The following is a 26,273-nucleotide window of genomic DNA, read 5'->3' on the forward strand; positions in this document are numbered from 1 at the left end:
ATCAGAATGACTTTTTGTATCAAAAAAACTGTTTGGTAGGATTTAGGAAGAATAAAAATTCATTGTGTGCATAGGAGTATCTTTATCATATGCCATCAAAATGAATAATTTACAATTTTCGTCAATTTAGGACTAAAGTAGGCTTTAGGTCCAAAGTAGGAGCACTCACCCTACCTGTCGGCAAATTATGGGATTCGAACCCAAAAGTTTTCTTGCCGATACCGGGAATCGAACCCAGTACGCCTGGGCTACCAGACTCGTGCCAGCCTATCCACTACACCATATCAGCGCTCCCAATGTTATATGTTTGATGTAAGCCTAAAAAATTTGTAAGCGTCAGATAACACTTCCGTCGAGGTTTCTGAGACTTGTCGCGAGTAGCAGTAGGTTTCAGCATTATATCGCAGTGATTGTGGCTATGTACAAAGTTTTTCCCCAAAAAAGCCTTCAATGCGCCGACAGCGCCACAAGCCACAAGCCTCCGCACACATCAAGCTTCAGCACTCCACAATCAGAGGGCCAACCGTAGTAGCCGAAGCTGTTGGTAACCAAGCCGAACGACAGCGACACCCCGACGCAAAGACGAGCGCAAAGAGAGCAACGACCTGACCGCTCGGGTCAAGGCCGGTCAAAGGCGGCTTCCTGGTGTTGGCTCACTTCTGTATTAACCACAGACGTGTGGAAAGCTAAAACGCTGTACTTAGCTAAGAACCCAGTATCAGTTAGTGTGAAAAGCCAGACACCAGGTAAGCCAAGAAGCCGCCGAACCGCCATTTTGGGTATCGCTAGAATATGCCCGCTTATGAATCCGTTGTTCCATCATTGGACCCCTTGGTTTTCGGCAAGAATTCCGGAACTGCTACGTGGCCGCGGAAACAAGACGGACGAAGGTGTTTGGTCGATTCCGATTCCCGAACCCATCGGATCGACAACCTCCCCGTTGAAGCAGCAGACGTCCTACAAGCCCGTGGTCCACAAGCTTCCAACCCGGCTGACCTACTACTAACCCAAGGAAGCCAACAGCCTTCAGCTTAGCAGCAACAATGAGTAATTTGTCGGTGTACGTTTTTTGGTCAACAGTTAGCACTTTGAGTTTAAGCGATTAATTTTCCAGCATATATAGCTGGTTTATTTAGCTTTCGTTCACTTTGACTGGATTAGCGATGTCGAACACTGATCAAATGCTGTGTTGAATATCGGTGTGATACAGATGAACAGAGATACAAGCTAAGCCTTGAAACGTGTGTACAGCCCCAACGACCATTTTGAATCAATGTTAAGCATTTTGGTTGGGCTATCAGATGCCTCCAAGGACACCGGTCAGAACTGTCAAAATGAAAATTCAGTGTAAACATAACAAAACAACAAAAATCTTGTCAACTTTGAAGAGGTTATACTTTTTGAAGAGTTTTGATAGTTACTATGTTACTATTAAATAAACCTCTGGTCAACCCTTGTTTTCCATCAGAAATAATACAAATCAAAGTGTATTTCTCAAATTTTTCTGGAGACTTTAAATAATTGCGAAAGAAAACACTTTCCTGTTTTAATTTTTTTCCAAAAATTTACCACACCGTGGCATTCTTCTCTTACATTTTCCTGTGTTATCTGATGACTTTTGTTTCTATAAATTTTCGGGGTTTCTCAAAGAAATCCTTGTTCGCCTTTTCTTGTATTTTTTGGCATAATGTGTGCTTCTCACACAATATGGTTATCACTATACTGTAGAATGGCTTCCTCTAAAGAATCGAGCTTCTAAACTCTTGAAGTGTGAATAATTTCATTGGGGAATCAATCTTTTTCTTCAATTATTTAAAATTAGTCTCTCTTAGCTTGTTTTCAGGATGATTCAAATACCCTTTAGTTTGTGAGCACCCAAGCTCATTTGAAATGCCAGAAAACCCCTTTCACTTGAATTCGAATGAGCAACTGCAAATAAACAAAACAGATAGATAAGTATTACGTATGGGAGGTGAATACCTACTAAACGTCATCAGCTGTTGTTGACAATGCGCCATCAACACACATATCACAAGGTACTTGGCGTCATCTAAAATTCACGCCAAGTACCTTGGGTACCTGTTTTGAATCGCATATCTCAAACTCTCATTCATAAACCAACCGCACGAGTGAGGTAAGCTTCAGGGTAGTGTGCAATTATTTGATCTAGGCTCTTGCTATTTAGTAGACACTTGTTGGGGTTGATCGATGTGTGGTTGGATCTGAGATCAAATCTTGGCCCCAATAACCCCCTCGGGAGGTGTTGTTAAGTAATAGGTAGGTAAGCGTAAAAGTTATAGGGAATAAGTTTTTTTTTACTGATGGCGCTCGTTAGAGTTTCCGGAGGATTTGTGGTTGGCTCCAGTTTATGCTATGCTAATCGCTTGCTGATATTCGACACTTACTTACACACTGTTTGGAACCGATAAAAACTCACCAACACATAGGAAAGTGGTTCATAACAATCAGCCTACAACCGCAACTTTCGGGGGTTATCAATGGGCTACTTTCGATGCTTCTTATCGAAAAATTCGTAATTATAGCAAAAGCCCACCGAAACCCAGCCGAAGAGAGATAACGCACCGGAGACATCAGTATGAGTATGTCCGTATGCCGATAACGGCAGCAAAAGTAGACGAAAAAAGGCAAAATTCGCCGAAGGCTAGGAAAAAAAAGATGCCGGCCGGGGCCGAAATACGTCAGCAAATCTACAGGCCAGCCTATCTGTGCGCCACATGGCCAAAACAAAATTACTATACGCTTAAAGCTAACTACGGCGGTCTTGCGGTACGATTTTGTATGGTTTCTCGGGCCAGTTCTTACAGCGGAGCCTCGCAAGAGAGAAGTGTCCACACATTAGACTGCATTACTACGTCCTCGTTTGTGGATCGCAAATCATCGACCTGTGTGTATTTACCGGCGCGTTTAATTTTTGTTGTTTTTTTTTAATCATTCGTCCATCGAGTCTCTTGTGTAATTTACCCCTCGCAGTTTACAAAACGCGTCAAATTCGCAAAAAAAAAATCGCATAATCGTGCAAAAAAGCAATTCCCGGGAAATTACCCACCTCGATCGTTTGTGGCGTTAAATGTCAAGTTGGTAACTGATTCAGAGAGTGTTGCAGAGCCGCAGCAGGCCAAGAATTATGAGAGAGTGTAATTAAAATTAGAAGAAACGCGCCACAAGGCGACGCGACGTGAGGCGTCATCGTTTGGTGAACTGTTTTGTCGTCAAGAAGCAATAAAAACATCAGCGAAAAAAAAACAAAAAACAAAATCGCCGTTGATCGGCAAATCGGGATCGAAGTTTAATTGATTCCCGCTACTTCTTAGTAATACCTACTAAATGTTTAAGTGTCAGTGGCGTGGCGGCAATTCCCGGTTATCGCCGCCTGGCGATATACTTGTTTGCAAAATCGAGCGCGATTAGTGATTTCTGAGAGCAGCTCAGTGGACAGTCGTCTCGCGTGATTGGAATTGAACTTTAGCCGTACGAGATAAGTGATTAGTGGCTTTGGTGTTATTTTTTTTTTTCGTTTCTGGCGTTACAGCACTGTTGATACTGTGGGTAAGTTTCGGCGGAACGAGACCTTGAGTGTGATTCTGGGAAAATTTTAAAGTGGCTTGGGATTGATCGGTAATTGCTGGAGCGGGCCATGTTCATCAAACAAGCTGTTTTCATATGAATTGTTCTGATTATTTCACAAATTGGAAATTTATTCATCAATTAAACGGAATACAATGAAGCACTTGAAAACAACCAAAAATTTCCACAAGTAAACGTGTTTTATTATTACTTACGTATTCATGAAACGATGATAGTTCAACCAATAACTAAAAAATGCAAACATTTCTAAGCAAGCATTCTTGCCTTTGTTGAGGAATTTGGTATTAAAATTAAACATACACACATAAAGTGTTCACAGAACAAGTGCAACCATTTAAAATTGTCAGTAAAAGAACTTTTGATTGTGCGTTTACTTTCCAAGTTTCAAGTAAATGTGGCTTGAAATTCATGTTTTATTTGAGTTCAATAGAAATTTGACTTCTTTCATTGTTTTGAATCACTCTACGAAGAACGTCTAGCAGGATTTTAACCCTCAAGTCGACTTATATTGGATTTGCAGAGTTTGCCGCTAAATGAAGATTATATATGAGGCCCTTGGAGCCGAAAGGGTATAAGTGATAAAATGGAAAAAATCGAGATAACCATCTAGAACGAATCTTGACTATCAAACATCATATGCTATTTTAATCAGAATTTTATTTCTCCATTTTCTTATATTTTGATCTCCTAGAAAAAATCCTGCTTACAGAAAATTACTTTTTGTTTGGAGCCAAAGGGGTATAAGTGCAGCACTTATACCCCTTTTCCACCAAGTAATTTTTTTACACCGCTTTGCCACCAAATGTCATTTTCAGTATGAAGTGTTCGTTTCATCGAGACGAAAAATTAAAAAAAAAAGTGTAATTTAATTTGCATTTCAAAAGTAAATTGTGTTTGAAAATGTACCATCAACAGTGAATCATTTCATTGCATTTAGTGATTATTCAGGTGGACAAAATATTACCAAATTTTTCATTTTTTCTATTCCAATAAACGAATTCCAAATTCCTGATTTCTGGTCGTTATTATATGGAGTATGCTACAAATTTCGGGCTATGCTCAATATGTATTTGTATGAGATGATTGGGTGAGCGTTGAAGCGCTAGTCGTAAATGTGGGAGAATCAGGATACTTGATCCCTGGGGATACTTGATTCTTTAACTATATCTCGAAACTGGAATGTCGTACGAAGATCAAATGTTCTAAAAAAATGTGCCAAATGGAGCAAAACAACAATAGTTGAAGCTCAAAAAATTTGAACAAAATAAGTTTTTGTGTTAATGAACTTTGATTGAAAAATTTCACAAAATGTGACTTGAAGATCTTTTTTCATCACTTAAAAATGTCCCCAACATGGAAAAATTATAACAAAAATGTTTATTCCAATATATCTATCGTTCGAGGGTAATACGAACATCAAAATATCATATTTTCAAAGCAAGGATAACTCTCGAGTTTTTTTTTTAATTGTTGTTGTTGTTGTTGTTAATGTTGATTATGGGTAGCATTGATCCCCAATATATGGGTACAAAAGATCCCAATATATTCTTCTTCTCAATGGATCGTGCTCATTGTTGATAACGAGATTACTAATATTTATCCAATAGCTAATATTCATCCACCAATTATCTGAAGAAAAGGGCTAAAATAATTGATTTGCGCCCTTAAGTATGCAATGTTATTAGCGTTGAGAATAAAATATAGATTTTTTTTTCAGACAATTATAGATTGTGATTGAGAACAAACATGACCAAAATAGTCTATTAACATTCTATCTTGGGGTTTTGTTTGATTTTTATCAAGGATTTGGGCTTCCTGAATAAAAGTTCAAGTCCCCTTCAATATAGGATCTTGTCTCCCTTAACTTCAAAAATATCGCATTTTTTTACTCCCACGAAAATGCTTCTAGTTCATCTACGGGTTCTAGTATCGTTCTAATTTTAGGAGCATAGAAATTTAAAGTTATACGCTGTCAGAAAATGTAAAAGGGTGCAAGTTGCTAAATTTTTTCCAAAAACATATGGTGAAAATAAGAAAAGGGGATCCAGTATCCCCACTCTGTTCTACTATTAAACATCAACTCATAATGGGCGGAAGTCCATTTCTAATGTCCAATTTATCAGGAAAAGGCGCAGGAAACATGTAATAATGGAGAATTCATAGAGAAATAACTTTCACGAATTTTTCTTATAATTAACCTAATGAAAAATTGTTGTTTGAAGAGATTTACTCCAACTGACAAGACAAGGTTTATCTTTAGACATTAAATCTCTCGATTAACTGTACCAGGGTTCATTTCCCATCATAACAGTAAAAAAAGAATTTGATCATGAATTTTTCGACAATCACATAATTAAACCCCATTGTTTCCTGAATCATATCAACAAGAAAAAATCATTTTATAATTGAAATTTGTTGGTGGCAAAGGGGTATAAGTGCAAAAATCAAAAATCACGTGTCGTCTCAATCAACGTAAAATAAACGTTGTTTTTATAAAAAATTGTGTCAAATGATTTGTTATTTTATTTTAGAAGATTGAACTAATTGAAAAATTTCATAAAAAAATATCCACGGAATTTATTGGAACACTACGAACTTTAACTGCTTTTTTCTCGAAATCAGCTTTTATGCACTTATATGTACCCCTTTGGCTAGAAGAGCCTCATATAACATTTTTAAACTACGACCCAGAGATGGGTCTTGACTCAAACATTCAGTCAGCGAAACTTTTTTGTAGAGAAATGAATCCAACTGTGTGAGTTGAAATTTCAGGGACTTGCTAAGATGAAAATTGATGTTGAAAAACATGCAAAAAAAATTCGTCTTGTCCCTCGGTAGGACTTGAACCCACATCTTGCGTTTTTCCGGGGCCCATGAAATGATGGGAACCGAAATAGACCACGCAAATGATGATGAGCACATGGGAGAACAATTCCCTTCATTCCAATAGACATCAACACTCAACCAGTATAATATTCATACGCCAGGTTGTCTCCTGTACTAGAATCACTGATAAACTGATGTAATTCCCTAAGCAAACGAAAGAATATTTTATCGCCCAGAAATTTTGGGCGACATCTAGCTCATCATTCCCGAACCATAGGCTCCTGTGTGAGCATTTCCTATTCTACTAGCGCCATCACTATCAACGGTATAATCACTAACTATTGAAATGATGGTTGATGAAAAGGGAGCCCAGAGTTACATCAGCTTATCAGTGCTAGAATGTTAATGCATGGGCCCCGGAAAGGCGCAAGATGTGGGTTCAAGTCCTACCGGGAGATAAGGCGAATTTTTTTTCGCATGTTTGTCGACATCGATTTTCATCTTATCTAGTCCCTGAAATTTCATCTATCATAGTTGGATTCATTCCCCTACAAAAAAAATCAGACAGTTTTCGAGAAAATCGAGAAAAACGAATTGCCAAAAGTGCGATTTCAACGCCAAAGTGACGCATATCCATGCGTTTTTGAAAGTGATAATGAACAATTTCACTAACCCGTATAATTTACAAGCAACATTTCTCAGTTTCGAAAAAAAAAATTTTTCAACATGACGCTCTGTTTAAAAAAAATAGAGAAGCCCCTTCCCCCCCTTTCTTAGAATAAGGGGTCTCAAACATAAAAGTTGTCGAGCCAGTTTGGTAAGTTATTTGAATGAAAATGTCAACTTCTACATATATTCAAAAACAAGAGCAATAATTTAAAATTTGTAGAAATTATATTTCTGTTAAATTTTACGTTGTTTTTATTACAAATAAGCTGGTTTGTGTGGTGAAATCAATAAAATTTATTATTTTTAATGCTGTGTACTCGAACTTTATCAACAAGAAAAATTCCAGTTCAAAAAATCAGAAGAAGTTTTTTAAAAGTTCGAAACAAGAACGAAAACGATAATTATAAATTAAAACTCCTCCAAAACTATTTTTCATAGATCTTTTCTAAAAAAAATTTTCTTATCATCTGGCATAAGTGAACAAATTTTCTCTAACTCGTTTTTTTCTCTCATCCTCTATTCCTCTGTTTCATTTCATCCCTGTTTATTCCTCTGTTTCATTTCTAAGATGAAGCGAAGATTTAAGGTCAAAGTCCGGAGCAGGGAAGCAAATCCAACTGATCTGATACTGATAACTGATTTATCCCTTGTGTTACACTTAGCGATAAATATGAGAAAGCGATTGCTTCTCATCTGTTTCCATTGACGATAAAGATAACTCGCTACACGTTATTTTGTCTCCGACGGTCCACCAACAGATGAAAAAAATTTCAAAATGCTCACACTGAAGCAAACCGACTGAATCGATTATAACATCAGCAGAAAAGGCTAACTGAAATAGTTAAATAGATAAGTGGTAAATTTTGAAATTCTCGGGCGTAACGTCTAAAGAAAGCGCTCGTCGCGATGATTAATCAATGTTTGAGGGTTCTGGTAACTAGTAATAGTTAAAACAAATTAGTGATGATTAACGGCACAAGTACCGCGAGAAATTAGTTTAGCTCCGATTAAGACTTGCGACCCCTCTAGTGAAAGGGTTTGACTTGTAGGTGACGAAAAATAGTGTCGCGAGATCGCTCGTACAAGGTACTAGTGTTAGTACCGCGAGAAATCAGTTTAGCTTCGATTTCAACTTTCGACCGGTCAAGTGAAAGGGTTTGACTTGTAGATGACGAAAAAAAGTGTCGCGAGATCGCTAGTACAAGCTACTAGTTTTAGTACCGCGAGAAATTAGTTTAGCTCCGATTTCAACCTGCGACCCCTCTAGTGAAAGGGTTTGACTTAAAGGTGACGAAAAAAGTGTCGCGAGATCGCTAGTACAAGCTACTAGTGTTAGTACCGCGAGAAATTAGTTTAGCTTCGATTTAAACTTTCGACCGGTCAAGTGAAAGGGTTTGACTTGTATATGACGAAAAATAGTGTCGCGAGATTGCTAGTACAAGCTACCAGTGTTAGTACCGCGAGAAATCAGTTTAGCTCCGATTTCAACTTGCGACCTTTTTAGTGAAAGGGTTTGACTTGTAGATGACGAAAAAAAGTGTCGCGAGATCGCTAGTACAAGCTACTAGAGTTAGTACCGCGAGAAATTAGTTTAGCTCCGATTTCAATTTCCGACCGGTCAAGTGGAAGGGTTTGACTTGTAAATGACGAGAAATAGTTCCGCGAGTTCGCTAGTACAAGCTACTAGTGTTAGTACCGCGAGAAGTTTCTCGTTGTAATCGGAGTTAGTTTAAACTAGTTAGTTTACCTTCGATTTCAACTTTCAACCGGTCAAGTGAAAGACTTTGCCTTCTAGGTGACGAAAATTTGAAACGTGAGTTCGCTTGACCAAGTTACTAGTGTCATTACTGGTAGAAATCATCTACTAGTACTTAGTTGTACAAGCTTGTATCAAGAAACTGCTTAAATAAATTCTCATCAATTTCTTCCCTTTTAATAATCGGGTCGCAAGTTGAAATCGAGCTAACCTATTTTCTGTCGGTTTTAACTCTAGTGGCTTGTACTAGTGGATTCACGACACTAGTTGTCTTCCCTACAAGTCAAATCCTTTCACGAGAGGGGTCAAAAGTTGAGATCGGAGCTAAACTAATTTCTCGCGGTGCTATCAAAAGTAGCTTGTACTAGCGAACTTGCGACACTTGTTTTTGTCACCTACAAGTAAAACCCTTTCACTAGAGGGGTCGCAAGTTGAATTCGGAGCTTATCGGATTGATCGCGGAACTGACACTAGTAGCTTGTACTAGCGATCTCGCGACACTTTTTTTCGTCACCTGCAAGTCAAACTCTTTCACTTGACCGGTCGAAAGTTGAAATCGAAGCTAAACTAATTTCTCGCGGTACTAACACTAGTAGCTTGTACTAGCAATCTCGCGACACTTTTTTTCGTCACCTACAAGTAAAACCCTTTCACTAGAGGGGTCGCAAGTTGAAATCGGAGCTGAACTGATTTCTCGCGGTACTAACTCTAGTAGCTTGTACTAGCGATCTCGCGACACTATTTTTTGTCGCCTATAAGTCAAACCCTTTCAGTTGACCGGTCGAAAGTTGAAATCGAAGCTAAACTATTTTCTCGCGGTACTAACACTAGTAGCTTGTACTAGCAATCTCGCGACACTTTTTTTCCTCACCTACAAATCAAACCCTTTCACTAGAGGGGTCGCAAGTTGAAATCGGAGCTGAACTGATTTCTCGCGGTACTAACACTAGTAGCTTGTACTAGCGATCTCGCGACACTATTTTTCGTTACCTACAAGTCAAACCCTTTCACAAGAGGGGTCGCAAGTTGAAATCGGGGCTAATCTAATATCTCGCGGTACTAGCACTAGAAACTTGTACTAGTGATCTGCTAACACTAATTTTGTCACCTCCAAGTCAAACCCTTTCACTAGACGGGTCGCAAATTACAATCGGAGGTTAAATAAACGAAACCATCTATTGAATTAAACAAATAAATCTGAATGCAAAAAATGACCAATCTTTTCTTGTTACTACTTGCAAGGAAGGGAGAACTTATCCTTAACGTTACACTTACCGATAAGTTTGAATCGGAATGCAAAACTAATCGAGAGCAAATTTGTTAATGATGAGTATGAGTACAGTACACTGGTGGATGAAAATCTCCTTCACGGGTGTTTTCATCGGCAAGTTCTAACGAAAGATAACGATTTTTTGATTCCCTGGTCCGGAGACGATACTTCTACGAGTTGTTTTACTGTGAATGATAAAAATCATTTCCAATCTTCTTTAAATAAGGTTTATAACTAAACGAAAACGATCCTCTGACAAATTTCCCCTTCCCCTTCCCCACCGAATATAATTAAAGACGAACGAAATTTGTTTTATTTGCTTGACAAAACTATGGATAAACTTCACTCCAAACTAACGCACATCCCATTGAAGCAATTGTACGAATTTTACGCAGAATGAAGAATTTTGTTTCAAAAGGCTGCATTTGTCATCTATCTTTCAATGAATTCAACGGATCACATTTTATGAAATGTCCCAGATTAACGCATAAAGAGGAAAAAGATAAAATCGCTTTAATTACTCAAAACAAATATGGTTTATGCGTCATACGACATCATCAAAGCTCACGAGATTTCTTCATTTCAACACATTAGTCAATTTCAAATCTCAGTTTTGGCTTCAAAAATTTGTGAATTTTTATTTCAATAAAAATTCACAAAAAAAATCAATTTGACACCAAAAATTATAGAAACTGACCCTAACTGATTCTTTTGGTTTTGCAAAGAAGTGAATAAATCAGGGTAAAATAGGGTTTTTTCACGATCTTCGATTTCGAGCTGGAAAGGAACTTTCCCAAATGATGATTTAAATATCCAACAAGTCCGGGTAAAACCGGGAAATATGCCAAGATTAGTTATACCTAATACAACACACTCATCGAACAGATCCTCCAAAATTTATACTTCAAAAAATATCCTTCATTACAGGGTATTTCAAAAGAATAAATGATAACCACATAGAAAAGCACACATTAAAAATTGTACCGACAAATAAAAAGGTTCAACAAAATATACTAGTATGTTTACATTTTTTTTAAACAATGTCTATTTACTCCTGTACGATTTTTTTTATCTTTAGTATATAACGAAATGCTAGTGGAAATACCATAAAAATAATAAGGATAATAAGGATACCTTACCCCTAAGCTGTATATCGTAGCTTGAATCTCTAATCAGAATCGAATGTTCAAGAAAGTTGAGCCAAATGGAGCAAAACAGCAATGCTTACTTACTTACTTTGAAAAATTTGAAAAATATTTTTTTCTGATTTATTGAACTTTAGATGAGAAATTTAACAGAATGTGATTTAAAGACCTTTTCTATCCTTTTCAAGTGTTCCTGAGTTGAACAAAATTTATCAAAAGTATGAATTTCAACATGTCAATCGTTGAGGAATAATAAGAACTTCCTTATGCCTTAATTTTAGAGCGAAGATTAACTTTTCTAATTTTTTTTTTTAGTTTTTTTAGGTAAGTTTAAAGAGAAATGGTTTGAAACTTAATTAATCGTGGCCACAATTTAGCACAGTATAACTTAAATTTAACTTAAAACTATTGTTTATTCAATGATTGCCTGAAAACACTTTAAAGATTAATTTAGACTCAAAATTCAAATTTTCGCCTGAAAGTAAGCTAAAAAACTGGGGTTTTCAAGGAATATTTAAATAAGGTAGTTCCGAGAGCCATATTGGATTTTTTTTTGCGACGTCATAAAAACGATTGTATCGAAAATTTATACGAGAATGGTAGGAATTTCTAAGGAAAAAACCTTTTAGAACGATAATGAATTCCAATTCCATTTGATTATGTTGTAAGGCCTCTATTTCACTATGTTATGGAGTTTTTAGGTACCGTAATCCTTGCCCCCTTGATCACTTGTTTCAATATATTTCGATTATTTATTCTGTTAAGGGGAATGTGGCAAGTTTCATATTTTTAAAACCAGTACTGGACTCCTATGAACGTAAAACATGGATGCAGATATTTATTAGACTTCTTTTAATTTGATTTAAAAATCGTTTTCGTATTCGTTCAGAATAAGATGCTTTTGGGTGACATTGATCAGTCTCTATTCTGACGGTTTTTATGAGTTTTCTTAATCATAAGGGACACAAAATAACTATATAATATTAACATATACTAGTTTACCAATTTAACCTTGGTTTTTATCGTTTTATTTTAAAAATATTTATAATCGAAAAAAGAATTATGATGCTGCCAACATTTAGCGGCAAAATTATAATCATTGCTAAATAGTTTGAGCTTCAAAATTTAAATGAAGTTTTACCTTTACACATTCCCCAAGGCCCTTCCACTGTTTTCATTTTCATTTTTCTTAAAAGTTAACGATTTGATAAGGTTATTATCCATTTTTCCAACACGGGCTTACTTTTGTAAAATGTCCTTATTTTTTTAATAAAAAAACATATCATGAAATGACTATAAAAATAGAACTACTCCTACGCTTAAAAATGCTTTATGGCAAGCATGTCAAACAGGGGGTTCGCGGGCCGCATGCGGCCAGCCGCCTTTGTCAATGCGGCCCACGTAGCTCCGTCTTAAATTATCACAAAGTTCCCTACTACACAGAAGTACACTGGCTTTACTGCCACAAAATATTAAAAAGATTTTTTTTGCTACGAGAGGAAATAATATCATTTTTGGAAATGAAAGATTTTTAATGCGGCCCGCACACTTAAACGAGTTTGACATGCCTGCTTTATGGTATTATCAGGAGAGCTATTTGTTTGCGAGCCTTGGGAAAATATATATTTTGAGATTTTGAATTAGATTTTTACTTTCAGAAAAATAAATTCAAATACAAACCAAATTTTGCCTATTTATTACCCAATTATTAGGCTTTCAAACGTAGAAAACAGTTTTCAAAAATTCAAACTGTAGAGTGAGTAACTGACGATAATGTGAAAAAGTTTATTGTTGGTCAAATTTACCCCGGTTATCAAAAGTACACCGTTTTACGGTATGAATAAAATGAAAAATTGAATTTTATTTCTTGAAGGGCACAATGTTTTCAATTTTATAAAAAGATTTCCTAATAATAATTTATATAAATTGAAATAAAAAATCACATTGGTGCAACAAAATTTAAGTTTTTTAATTTTTTTGAAAAAAATGTAGAATGTTACAAAGACATTGTAAATAAAAGTTTTGATCAAATGATCGAATTTTTACTTCTGAGAGAAAGCTTTAAAATATTTCTCTTCGTTTTATAGTTTTACGAAAATAAAGGAATTTGACAAAATTTCTAAAAAAATTTAAATAGAACTCATAATACAAAAAAACAGGTTCAGTCTTTTACAAACATAGATGCTAAATGAATGAAAATCGTAAATATCAAAAGATTGAAAACGTTCTTTAGAGATGTCTGAACTATAAACGGTACCCCTATCATTTTCAATTGCATTTTCTGAAATAGGTCGAATTCTTTATTTTCTATCTAAAGCATTGTAAATTTGAAATTTAATAATCTCGTCACATCTTCATCCTTCATTAAATAAATGATAATAAATTGATTCAAAATCAGTTTTTAGTTTAAATGTTGGTTTATTATTTCAATCAGCTGTAATTCAGTAAAAATTGCAGTAAAAATTGCATTTTCTTTCTAATCTCCATGGTCAACAAAAATTTGTAATACGACGAATTTCATTCAAAAACAATCACAGCAGCAGCACACAAGAGTCAAAATCACTGAAAACAACAGCAGCAGCCTTACCAATCTGCACTTTCCCTGCTTTTTCAACTCAAACACCGGAGCCGAATCCACCAAAATTCATATAAACAGCCTTCAAAATATGTTCGAAGGTCGATTTCAAAACAAACATTCAGCGGCAGCAGTATGAAAATCTGCGCTTTCTAAGCAAATCCGACTATTTTCACCGGAAGGCCGAATCAAAACACACAAGAAGCAGCTTTAGCTATAATAATCTGAACTTTCTAGGCCGGCCATCCATCGAAAGACCAAATCAGATTAAACAACCCTAAGAACAATCAATCAGCAGTAGCAACCTTAACAATCTGCGATTTTCAGGCCTCTCCGTCTTTTTTACCGGAGGAACGCAGCAGTAGTCTTAAACGTAGGCGCTTCCTTAGCCAATCCGTCTATTTCCATTGGAAGGCCAAATAAAAACAAATAATCAGCAGCAGCAGAAGCCTTAACAATCTGCGCTTCCTAAGTCGACCCGCCTTATTCCATCGGAAGGCCATATCAAAACAAACAATCAGCAACAGCAGCATTAAAAATATGCGTTTCCTAAGTCTTTCTTCACCAGAAGACTAAATCAAAACAAACAAATTGAATCAATAATCTTCAAAATCTGCGCTTCCTAAGCCGATTCTGTCTTTTTTCCACCGAAAGGGAAAATCAAAACATACATTCAGCATCTGCAGCCTTAAAAGTCTGCGTTTCCTAAGACAGTCCGGCTATTCCACCAGTTCTACCACCTTTCCTAGCAACAGTCTTTAAATCCGCGCTTCCTAAGCCAATTTCGTCTTTTTCCACCAGAAAGCCAAATCAACTAAAAACAACCCTACCAGCAGCAGTCTTAACAAGCTGCGCTTTACCAGCATCTCCGTCTAATTTACCGGAGTCGAACCATTTCTCAACAATCTGACCACCAGCCTTGCAATGTGCTCATCTTACCGACTACGTCATTGTCGTGATTTCACGATTCTTATGAATCTCAAATCAGAGATTCACTCAGATACGTCTGTCACTCACAACAATAAGTTGATTAATGACTGACTTATATTGTTGTTTACATTCACAAATTTTCATTTCTTCGTCCTGACTCCAGAAAATGCTTCAGGAAAGAAATGTGTCTATCGATGAGCTCTGAAGACCAATAGCAGCTCATACGAACGAAAATTTCGTAGAGACGGTGAGACGGTAATTGATGATCCACTGATGGCATGGGTTCGATTCCTATCTTGGTAGGGGGTGTTGAATGATAATCTTATGTTGTCAACGTCATTTATACAGTCTGTGAAGTCCTTAATCAGCTAAGACGGTGAAAGTCTTTATTTAGGCCAGAAATACGACATGAAATTTCATAAGTCACGTTACTCGAGTCGTAGAATAATCCCCAAAGTGTAAAAAAAAACACAAATTAGTCATTAATATACTTATTCTTGTAAGTGTCAGACGTATCTTAGTGAATCTCTGAGTTGAAATTCTCTTACAGTGATGCCGGAAGGGTCCTATTATGAGCTCAATGTAACATTAAAAAATCCCTGCAATTCACAATTGGTTATTTTTGACAGAAATTTTATCCATTGACTGTCCTGTTATGTCAGGTGTTGAAAACACAGAATGAAATCGTCCCCGACCACAGGTTGAAGTTGAATAGTGTTGTAACACCAAGTAACATAATAATTTCAAATATGTTCCAGCTTCAATTTCATTTGTTAACTTTCAGTTAACAATTGTGATTTAAGTTTGACCGGAGATTTTTTTATGATTAAAAAAATTTGTTTTAGTTCTTTTATTTTATTTTCAGCGAAACTCAAATGCATTTTAAATTCTCTCTGGCTTATTAAAATTTTCAATGCCCATGCGTTTCGGTCAGTTAAAACAAAAAAAAATTGCACACATCAACCAATTTCGTTTTTTGTTTCAACTCTTTCCACGTTGCGTTATCGTTTGCAATTTTGCGTACATCATTGCTAATTTGAGCGCTCGCAACGCTACGTCGGGAAACCTTTGCGGAACTCTGCGAAAAGAAGCAACAAAAATGTGTCTACAATGTCTTTCGATTTTCTTCAATCGTCTATCGTACGATATGGCCTTACTAGGTCATCAACGTGGATATCACTTTGCTTTGATTGCATTTCATGGAACAGAAATAAAAATGGTTGAAAAAAAATTGAAGGTACATACAACTGAAAAATAAAAAAAACAACTTCAATTAGGGGAAACATAAGTGCTTGTCCGCTTTCCTCTAATTTTGCACATCCACCTTTACCCAACGACTGTAAATAGAGGGAAAAAAAAATCTCAAACCCGGAGATGAATTCAATCAACCAAAAAACAAGTGGGTACCCAACCCAAGCAAGAAAAAAAACGGCGGAAGATTTTTGGGGCCACTAAAACTGTCAGTGGCTAAAAACAAAACATAATTATGAAAAATAGTCTTAATTACACAGTCCCGGTGAGTCAGCAAACTGACGGATGATGGCTAAGACGAATGATCGAAGATGAACTTGAAGCTTCGAGACCATTTTGGGTGCTTAGAGGGAATCTTGGAACTGGAACTAGCCCCCATGATTAGTTAGTTGAAGATGTTAGCTTGAAGTTTCTCTCTCAGTCGGGGGTTTTCTCGCAAATACCTGTTTTATTTTTTCGAGTTCGCGGATGGTTATCTCAAAGTTTGCGATTGAAGTTTCGCCTTGGAGGGCTTCTGTGTGTTTGAATTAATCAGAATCAACAATTTTATTTTCTTGTCTTTTATGTCAAAAAAAAAAATCTTCTAAAAATTTTGTTTTTTATTCGTTTTCAGAAAATTTCAGCTCAGCAATGACGTCTAATCGGAACCTTCTCGGAATTCAGCGACGGCACCAATTTAGGGTCATCAAATCGGCACCCGGCAGCACCTAATAACAGTCATCTTCCAGTGTTTTATCAATCCGGTCGGCATCTTGCTTACTGTTAGGGTTGAGGGTTAAGGTTAAGGTGAGAAATTTTTAGTGGGAGCTTACCTTGTCCGGCACAAATGGAAGCAGAGGCTGAGCAGCTGCAATCATCGTCGGCGTTTAGTGAAAAGTTCGAACCGGAAGTCCTTCTGGAATCGGTGCCACGATATGATGGTTCCTGGGAAGTTCACCGAAGGACAGAAAATTTGCCTCAAGTGATATCGAATGAATATTGTTTAGAAAATCGGGGGAAAAGTTTTGTGTAAATTTCAACCGTGCCAATAAGAGAGAAGTAATGCATTAAAACGAGTGAGAACGAGATTAGTCAAATCTGTGTCGTGTTAAGTGTTAAGTGTCTAGGTTAGGTTGCCAGTTCCAGAATCCCCTCCCTCATCAAATAATGTCACAGAGGAAGAAGATCCTGTACGGACTGTTCGGGATCATCATCGGGCTGTGTGTTGGCGCTCTCTTCCGGAACTATCGCACCCTGGAGATCGTGAGCATGTGCAACTCCATCAACAGTATGAAACAAAAGTGTAAGTATTTAGTATTTTTTCTACATTGTTCTGTTTTACAAAAATTAAGAAATCTTGTATATAACACGTAGGCTTTTTCTATGTGTCACCATCAAGTTAAAACGGATTGTGAAATGACGTCAAATTAAGTACCCAAAGTTTTTTTTGGGACAAAAATCGTTTGAAGGTAGAAATGAAAAAAAATCCCATATGGATAAAAATTAAAATATGACACAAGACGGATTCCACGCCAAATGGACACGAAGTTGGCACGACCATCTCAGAATTCAATGGAACTTTGTGGGCATAAAGACCTTACCTTGTAAGGCAACTTGGCATATCTAGTTTTCTCAAAAACTATCTAGACTTACAAAAGGCCAACTATTCAGACAAAAATTAAAAAAAAAAATAAGCTAAAAAACTATAATGCCTACACAAATATGGTTCATGGAACAGTTTTGAGAAAAACAATGGCTTTGATGGTCAAAAATGGTCAAAATGGTCAAAATTGTCAAAATTGTCAAAATTGTCAAAATTGTCAAAATTGTCAAAATTGTCAAAATTGTCAAAATTGTCAAAATTGTCAAAATTGTCAAAATTGTCAAAATTGTCAAAATTGTCAAAATTGTCAAAATTGTCAAAATTGTCAAAATGGCAAAATTGTCAAAATTGTCAAAATTGACAAAATTGTGAAAATTGTCAATATTGCCAAAATTGTCAAAATTGTCAAAAATTGTCAAAATTGTCAAAATTGTCAAAATTGTCAAAATTGTCAAAATTGTCGAAATTGTCAAAATTGTCAAAATTGTCAAATTGTCAAAATTGTCAAAATTGTCAAAATTGTCAAAATTGTCAAAATTATCAAAATTGTCAAAATTGTCAAAATTGTCAAAATTGTCAAAATTGTCCAAATTGTCCAAATTGTCAAAATTGTCATAATTGTCAAAATTGACAAAATTGTCAAAATTGTCAAAATTCTCAAAATTGTCAAAATTCTCAAAATTGTCAAAATTGTCAAAAATGTCGAAATTGTCAAAATTGTCAAAATTGTCAAAATTGTCAAAATTGTCAAAATTGTCAAAATTGTCAAAATTGTCAAAATTGTCAAAATTGTCAAAATTGTCAAAATTGTCAAAATTGTCAAAATTGTCAAAATTGTCAAAATTGTCAAAATTGTCAAAATTGTCAAAATTGTCAAAATTGTCAAAATTGTCAAAATTGTCAAAATTGTCAAAATTGTCAAAATTGTCAAAATGGCAAAATTGTCAAAATTGTCAAAATTGACAAAATTGTGAAAATTGTCAATATTGCCAAAATTGTCAAAATTGTCAAAAATTGTCAAAATTGTCAAAATTGTCAAAATTGTCAAAATTGTCAAAATTGTCGAAATTGTCAAAATTGTCAAAATTGTCAAATTGTCAAAATTGTCAAAATTGTCAAAATTGTCAAAATTGTCAAAATTATCAAAATTGTCAAAATTGTCAAAATTGTCAAAATTGTCAAAATTGTCAAAATTGTCCAAATTGTCCAAATTGTCAAAATTGTCATAATTGTCAAAATTGACAAAATTGTCAAAATTGTCAAAATTCTCAAAATTGTCAAAATTCTCAAAATTGTCAAAATTGTCAAAAATGTCGAAATTGTCAAAATTGTCAAAATTGTCAAAATTGTCAAAATTGTCAAAATTGTCAAAATTGTCAAAATTGTCAAAATTGTCAAAATTGTCAAAATTGTCAAAATTGTCAAAATTGTCAAAATTGTCAAAATTGTCAAAATTGTCAAAATTGCCAAAATTGTCAAAATTGTCAAAATTGTCAAAATTGTCAAAATTGTCAAAATTGTCAAAATTGTCAAAATTGTCAAAATTGTCAAAATTGTCAAAATTGTCAAAATTGTCAAAATGGCAAAATTGTCAAAATTGTCAAAATTGACAAAATTGTGAAAATTGTCAATATTGCCAAAATTGTCAAAATTGTCAAAAATTGTCAAAATTGTCAAAATTGTCAAAATTGTCAAAATTGTCAAAATTGTCAAAATTGTCAAAATTGTCGAAATTGTCAAAATTGTCAAAATTGTCAAAATTGTCAAATTGTCAAAATTGTCAAAATTGTCAAAATTGTCAAAATTGTCAAAATTATCAAAATTGTCAAAATTGTCAAAATTGTCAAAATTGTCAAAATTGTCCAAATTGTCCAAATTGTCAAAATTGTCATAATTGTCAAAATTGACAAAATTGTCAAAATTGTCAAAATTCTAAAAATTGTCAAAATTCTCAAAATTGTCAAAATTGTCAAAAATGTCGAAATTGTCAAAATTGTCAAAATTGTCAAAATTGTCAAAATTGTCAAAATTGTCAAAATTGTCAAAATTGTCAAAATTGTCAAAATTGTCAAAATTGTCAAAATTGTCAAAATTGTCAAAATTGTCAAAATTGTCAAAATTGTCAAAATTGTCAAAATTGTCCAAATTGTCAAAATGGTCAAAATTGTCAAAATTGTCAAAATTGTCAAAATTGTCAAAATTGTCAAAATTGTCAAAATTTTCAAAATTGTCAAAATTGTCAAAATTGTCAAAATTGTCAAAATTGTCAAAATTGTCAAAATTGTCAAATTGTCAAATTGTCAAAATTGTCAAAATTGTCAAAATTGTCAAAATTGTCAAAATTGTCAAAATTGTCGAAATTGTCAAAATTGTCAAAATTGTCAAAATTGTCAAAATTGTCAAAATTGTCAAAATTGTCAAAATTGTCAAAATTGTCAAAATTGTCATAATTGTCAAAATTGTCAAAATTGTCAAAATTGTCAAAATTGTCAAAATTGTCAAAATTGTCAAATTGTCAAAATTGTCAAAATTGTCAAAATTGTCAAAATTGTCAAAATTGTCAAATTGTCAAATTGTCAAAATTGTCAAAATTGTCAAAATTGTCAAAATTGTCAAAATTGTCGAAATTGTCAAAATTGTCAAAATTGTCAAAATTGTCAAAATTGTCAAAATTGTCAAAATTGTCAAAATTGTCAAAATTGTCAAAATTGTCAAAATTGTCAAAATTGTCAAAATTGTCAAAATTGTCAAAATTGTCAAAATTCTTATCAAAATGTTATAAATAGGAAAGTTTGCAAAGATGATTTTTTAAATATTGGGGGAAATTCCTTTTTTTGCAAGATGATCATACATTAACGATTCGATCACTCAGTGTCAATTCAAAGGACACTGTTTGAACTTTGTTGAATATTTGAATCTCGTCGGGTGCGAATTGACAAGTGCAAAGGTTTAACGCCATTGAAACGCTGTCTCACATTTTTTTTCTTCTGATACAACAATGTTCAAGTGCATGTCGCTTTGCGATTCAAAATAGAACCGAAAAAAATTCGCCACAATTGGTTCGAGAAATTCTTGAAATTCTCCCGAGCAAACATGCACAGACATAACAGTTTGGGCGGCAGGCATCATTACTTTTTGCTTTTTTGCCTTCCCATCAACCGCTTAGAAAATCAAATACAAACAGTCATAATTTGCCCGCCCGAATGAAAGGGAAAATCGACCATTGAGCTCACGTTAATCGCTTCTACTGACAGCAGAACCAACGTTGTAATCTAGCCAGAGAAATGGTCAGTTTGGATTTGAAGAAAGGAAAAAAAACGCAAAACATCCGAACTTCCGAGGATTAACAGCCGAACGGTCATAAATTAGACGGCTAATTATTCAACGAGCGAAAATTTACGAGCCCATTGTCTTGACTTTAGAACAAGTTGCCGAACATGAGGTCCATTATTTTTTATGTGTGTGGTTGCTGGAATGCGCTGCATAGTATGAGGGAAAAGAAGGAGGAAAAATGAAAAAAAAAAAATTACACTCGATATGGATCCGTGTTTTACAACTGAAATGCACTTTTGGGAAATATGTTTTGGAGGAGGGGCTAAGAGTGGATTTGTTTGTATGGCTTCGGGAACAAATCTTTTAGACCTCCCAGATGGACTGAGCTGCCAGATTTGGTTGCCAAAATTTGAAAAAAAAAAATATCTTGCATACAAAATACTCTTCTATCATTTTTATTTTTTAAAAAAGGAAACAAAAGTGAACAGAAATGTTGAATGTCATATTTGGTCCGGTGAACTAAAGTTTTTGTTGTTTTCATTTCCAGTATTTTTAAACACTGTATTCCAAAAATGTCGTCATGCATCTATATCAACATAAAATGGTATTTCGTCTTAAAAACTTGATTGGTGACTAAAATAAAGTCTAGGCCTCGCCTAGGCTTAAACATGCTTAGGTCGAAAATCATAAGCATAAGACATAAATGCCTTTTAAAAAAGTTAGGCGCCGCAGGCAAAAATTAATTCTAGTCCTAGTACAAAATCTCATGTCGCAGTAAATACGTTTAACAAACCCCTTATGTTAATCTAAACAAATTCATAAGAAAAAAAATCATCATTTAATATTTATAATTCAACAGCATTTTGGGTGGTTATAGTTAAAAAAAATCACTAAATAAGATTTTCGCGTCCTGAATTCAAATCATTCATCAGATTTTGTCTACCAACTCTAGTTTTGATGATTTTGCCAGTGATATTTTTAACTTAATCAGTTTTAAGTAAAATTGAACTTTAAAAAGGAATAGATATGTTAAAAAACTGATTTTGAGAAAAGCCGCTTTTAAATTGTTGAGTTTGGCCATTTTCCATACAATTTTCGAAAATTTGCAATTTTCTTTTGAACGTAAAAGTACATGAATAAAATTTAAAAAAATCTGAGATAGGTAAGTTGCACCTTCCTGGTCTTAGCCGTTAAACCACAAATAAATAGAAATATCTTTACACAGCATTTAAGTGAAATCAAGTTTTAATATTGAGGACTTTGGGAAGCCTCAGAAAGATAGAAAGATCGTATCAAAATCTTAAAAAATCACCGAATCATATCAACATTATAAACTTTAATAATGTAAATAATGTAAAATATCGAAATTATGATATGTATATTCTTCATTTGTTTTTATTTATTGCTAAGCTTTTACAGAAAAATGAAAATTATACCATATCCAAATATCTTTCTATTGGCAACGTGCTTTGTATTTTTGTACATCAATTATTAAAACAAAACAGAATTTACAGATGGGTAGTAGAATTCAACTTGAACCGGAATAACTATATTCAGCAAATTTTTTCCATGAGTATGAATAAATCAATTGCGTATTCATCCTGTTTAAATATGGGCTTCCTCAATATGCTTGCCAAATCGAGATACTGGAAAACTTGAAAAGAGTTGGAATGAGTTGAAGTTGAAGCCCGTACTTTAAAAAATTAATATATTTACGATATAACTTAAGTTTGTTGAAAAAATTATTCTTTCAAATGTTAAAATCTTGTAAACATTTTTTTTCAATAATTCCATTTTGCAGTTTTTTTAAATTTCAAATGCTTTTCTTTCAAACATGTTTTTGGAGAACGGTGAACTTAAAAACTTTGGAAAATGGGCTGAATTTTTTTTTATTTGAAGACCATGGAATTGACTGAATGTCCATTGTGAGTCACGGTATTCTGAGATGAATTAACCGAGGAGTTTTTCAATACTTTGAAAAGATTGACGTAGATACATAATTTGGGAGGGATAATTCATTTCGTTTATGTAAAACTTCTACTATTTTTCAAATGGAGCAAAATTTGTGAAAGTATGCAAGTACAGTAGTTTTACGGCTTTATCGTTGTTTGATTTTTTCAATACTCGCCAAATTGACCCTTGATTTTAACACGGTTATTGTTTAGATTTTATCACGCTTTTTTAAGAATCATTCAGAAGCCGTTTCCAGGAACTAGATATTCATTCAAAGGCGCCTTTGTCCATGATATTTTTCATGTTTTATGTTATCTATAATCATTAAAATGGATTTCTGTCTGTCTGTCTGTTCCCTATAGATTCAGAAACTACTGAACCGGTTTTGAGGCTGGGGAAGGTTCCTTTCATAGTTTGAGACTTCCCCGTCTTAATGGAAGGGCGAAAGGGGTCTCCAAAGCAAAAAAAGAAATATTTGCATAAGGGAGAGGCTTTGGTTACGAGAAATATTTCTGTGAATGTTTGATATCCTTCCTTTTTCCAGAGGAGAAATAAGAAGCGAAAGGGGGGCACTCTTATAATTCTTAACTTAACTCGAGAATTAGTCAAGCAATGGATTCACATGGAAAGATTGAAAGGGGGAGGGGGTTTCTATACAATTTTTATTGAATAATTCGATAGCTATCCGAGCAAATGGAACCAAATTGGCTTTGGAAGATATTTGGATACGGGAGAAGGTTCAATATTTGTTTGAATCTCCTTTTGATTTGCATTGTGAGAATAGGAAGAGGGGAGGAGGTCCATACAATTTTTTTTGCGATACCCTATAACTGATCAAGCGAGGGGAATCAAATTTGGCATGCAAAAGTATTTGGGTAAACAAAACATTCCCAAGATGGTTTGAAGCTCCTCCCACTTTTCATTAGAGGAACATAAAAGGGGAGAGGGCTTCCATACAACTTTTTGCATGACTGGTGAAGTAATTGATCCAATGGAACTGAATTTAGCATCGGGGAATATTGGGATGCGGAAAAAGATTCTATGGTTGTTTAAGACCCATCCCAGATCCCAGTAAACATATAGAAAATGATGAGGGAGACCACAGTTTTTTTTAAAGATGTCGAGAGTTAATCAGTCAAAAGGCACCAAATTTTGTATAGGATTGTTTTTTTAATACGAGTAGTGTTTCTACAATTATAAGGGACTCTTCCCTTCTTCCATTGAGTGAGTTAGGAAGAGGAGACGAGAGCCTCATACATTTTTGTTGCATATCTATAGAGTGGGAGAATGAATAAGAGAGAGGGAAGCTCTCATAAACTATTTTTCTAACTCAATAACATTTTAAGCAAATGAGATCAAATTTGTCATAGGAAAGTATATGGATATAAGCACTGATTACTCATCCTTTCTCTTCAGTGGAGAGCTTGAAAAGGGAGAGTAGTGAACTGATTTTTTTTTAAAACTCGAGAAATATTTTCTTGATTGTCAAACAAGAGGACCATCTTTGTTTTTAATTTTAAATGACCCTGAAAGTGGTCTATAAAATGGACCAAATTTGTCTCGGGAGAGAAATTCGAGACAAGTTAAATATTTATTGTGACCGAATATAGGAACTTATGAATAAATAATAACAGAGACTTAATTAAGATACAAAATAATGATTGGAAAACATATTTTAGGACAGGTTTTGAAAACAGAAAAAAATATTTAGGAAAACAAGAATAAATCTTTTTTGTTAAACTTTCATCAATTTCAGGCGGTGTAGCAAAGCACGCCGAGTCTGTTAGTGGTATATAAGTTTTTAATAGTATAAAATTGTCATTGAACTGCTTATTTTTTCTGTAAAGTGTTTTAAATCGTCAATTTGATTTTAAAAACGGTTGTAATAACCGACATAAGTATTTTACCGTCACACTGTTGCTAGTGTTGGTATTTGTACTTGGTAAGCCGCTCTAACTAACAATAAACTTTGTTGATTATGCGAATCATATAAAAATGTGGGTAAATTTAGACGTTTTTGAACATTAATTAATTTTAACTAATTTGTTTTAAATTTGTTTATTTAAAAGGGTGTTATGTACAATCCCGTTTGGACAGCCTTTAGTATTGTCTGAATGGATTATTTTTCTGATGAAGATGAAATTCTCAAGCTTTGCCACAAAATTTGCAAAAGGGACTCAGATTTCTTTCTACATATGAAAAAGAAAAGATTGTCTGACCATAAGCAAATTTCGAGAAACACACTTTAACCTTTTAATGCATAGTGTTCTTTTAAAACAACACTAATCAAATTCCATTTATCTCGAAAACGCTCGAATATTTTTGAATTATTTGTTCACAAAAAATATTTAAGAGATTAAAAGGAATTAGACCATGCTATATTTATTACGATATTCTAATGTATGAGTAAGATATAGACCAAAGTATGCGAAAAATTGCAAAAATCAAATTTATTATTTTTGCTGAAAAAAGTAGTTTTTGGAAAAACGGTGTTATTTCTTCAGATTTGCAAATCTATAAACTTTTTTAATCTCAATCAATCATAAACACTTCCCTGCACCCAATTAACAAGGTTTGGAAGAAATTTGCAAAATTGTATAGAAATGAATAGGAAATTTCAAAAATTATTTTTCAACTTTGATGGGCCATAACTTTTATAAAACTCAAAATAACGACTTCAAACCTACTGAGTTGTGTTATTCGAATTAAAATATTACTTTTTCACTGCTGTTTTTCTCATTTTAAAAATTATCATACATTAAAGGCTTAAAAGTCTAAGTTGGGCAAATTTAATTTTTCGAAAAAGTCATCTTTTCAGTTAGTAAAAGATGTGAAGATTTATACATTGAAATATGAAATAGGCCGAAGATATTTTTTTAGCACAGATTTCTTAAATTATTTTTCAAAATCGACATAAGAGAAATTAACATCGAAACTAAACAATTCACTTAAATAGGATGAACACAATCAAATTGATACTTTACATGCTTTAATTTTAAGAAAAATCTAAAAATCGCTATTGAGAAGCATAATTTAAACTGAAATCGATCCTAAGTGTTTAGTAAACTTTGAAAAATATGTACATCTAATGATCAAAATGGATTGAAACAAATCATTAATCATTTAAGACAATAAAAATACATTTTTCCACAATAATTTAAGTTTCGCCAAATTTACCGTTCCCGCATTTTCACGGTGATTAATTTCAAATCCTTAAATTTTTACACCACCCACAATTTTTGTTTGATGGTTTTTGCTGCCAGAAATAGCAATAAATTTTTGGGAGCGATCCATCCAGTCCTGAATTAGCACAACGAGTTTTAACTTTGTATGGAAACTTGTATGGGAAAACAAAATTTTTCGCTCAAAAATCGCCAGAGATTTCCAAAGATTTCCAAAAATTATATATTATTTGGATGAAAAATATTCCATGATTC

General features: G+C 34.2%; 1 protein-coding gene across 3 annotated transcripts in view; it reads left to right on the forward strand.

The window, feature by feature from the left end:
* LOC129750960 (chondroitin sulfate synthase 1-like) overlaps positions 1–26,273 on the forward strand; it is a 66,164-nt gene that overhangs the window by 18,908 nt on the left and 20,983 nt on the right. For 2 of the 3 annotated variants that reach the window (XM_055746200.1, XM_055746183.1), the window contains exon 2: positions 16,642–17,310. In XM_055746200.1, the coding sequence (XP_055602175.1) occupies positions 17,175–17,310 (136 nt within the window). In that variant the 5' untranslated portion in view covers positions 16,642–17,174. Of the gene's footprint in view, positions 1–2,829; positions 3,568–16,641; positions 17,311–26,273 lie in introns of those variants that run through there. The other variant, XM_055746192.1, reaches the window with a different exon arrangement.

The sequence above is a fragment of the Uranotaenia lowii genome, chromosome 1, assembly GCF_029784155.1.
Source record: "Uranotaenia lowii strain MFRU-FL chromosome 1, ASM2978415v1, whole genome shotgun sequence".
NCBI lineage: Eukaryota > Metazoa > Arthropoda > Insecta > Diptera > Culicidae > Uranotaenia > Uranotaenia lowii.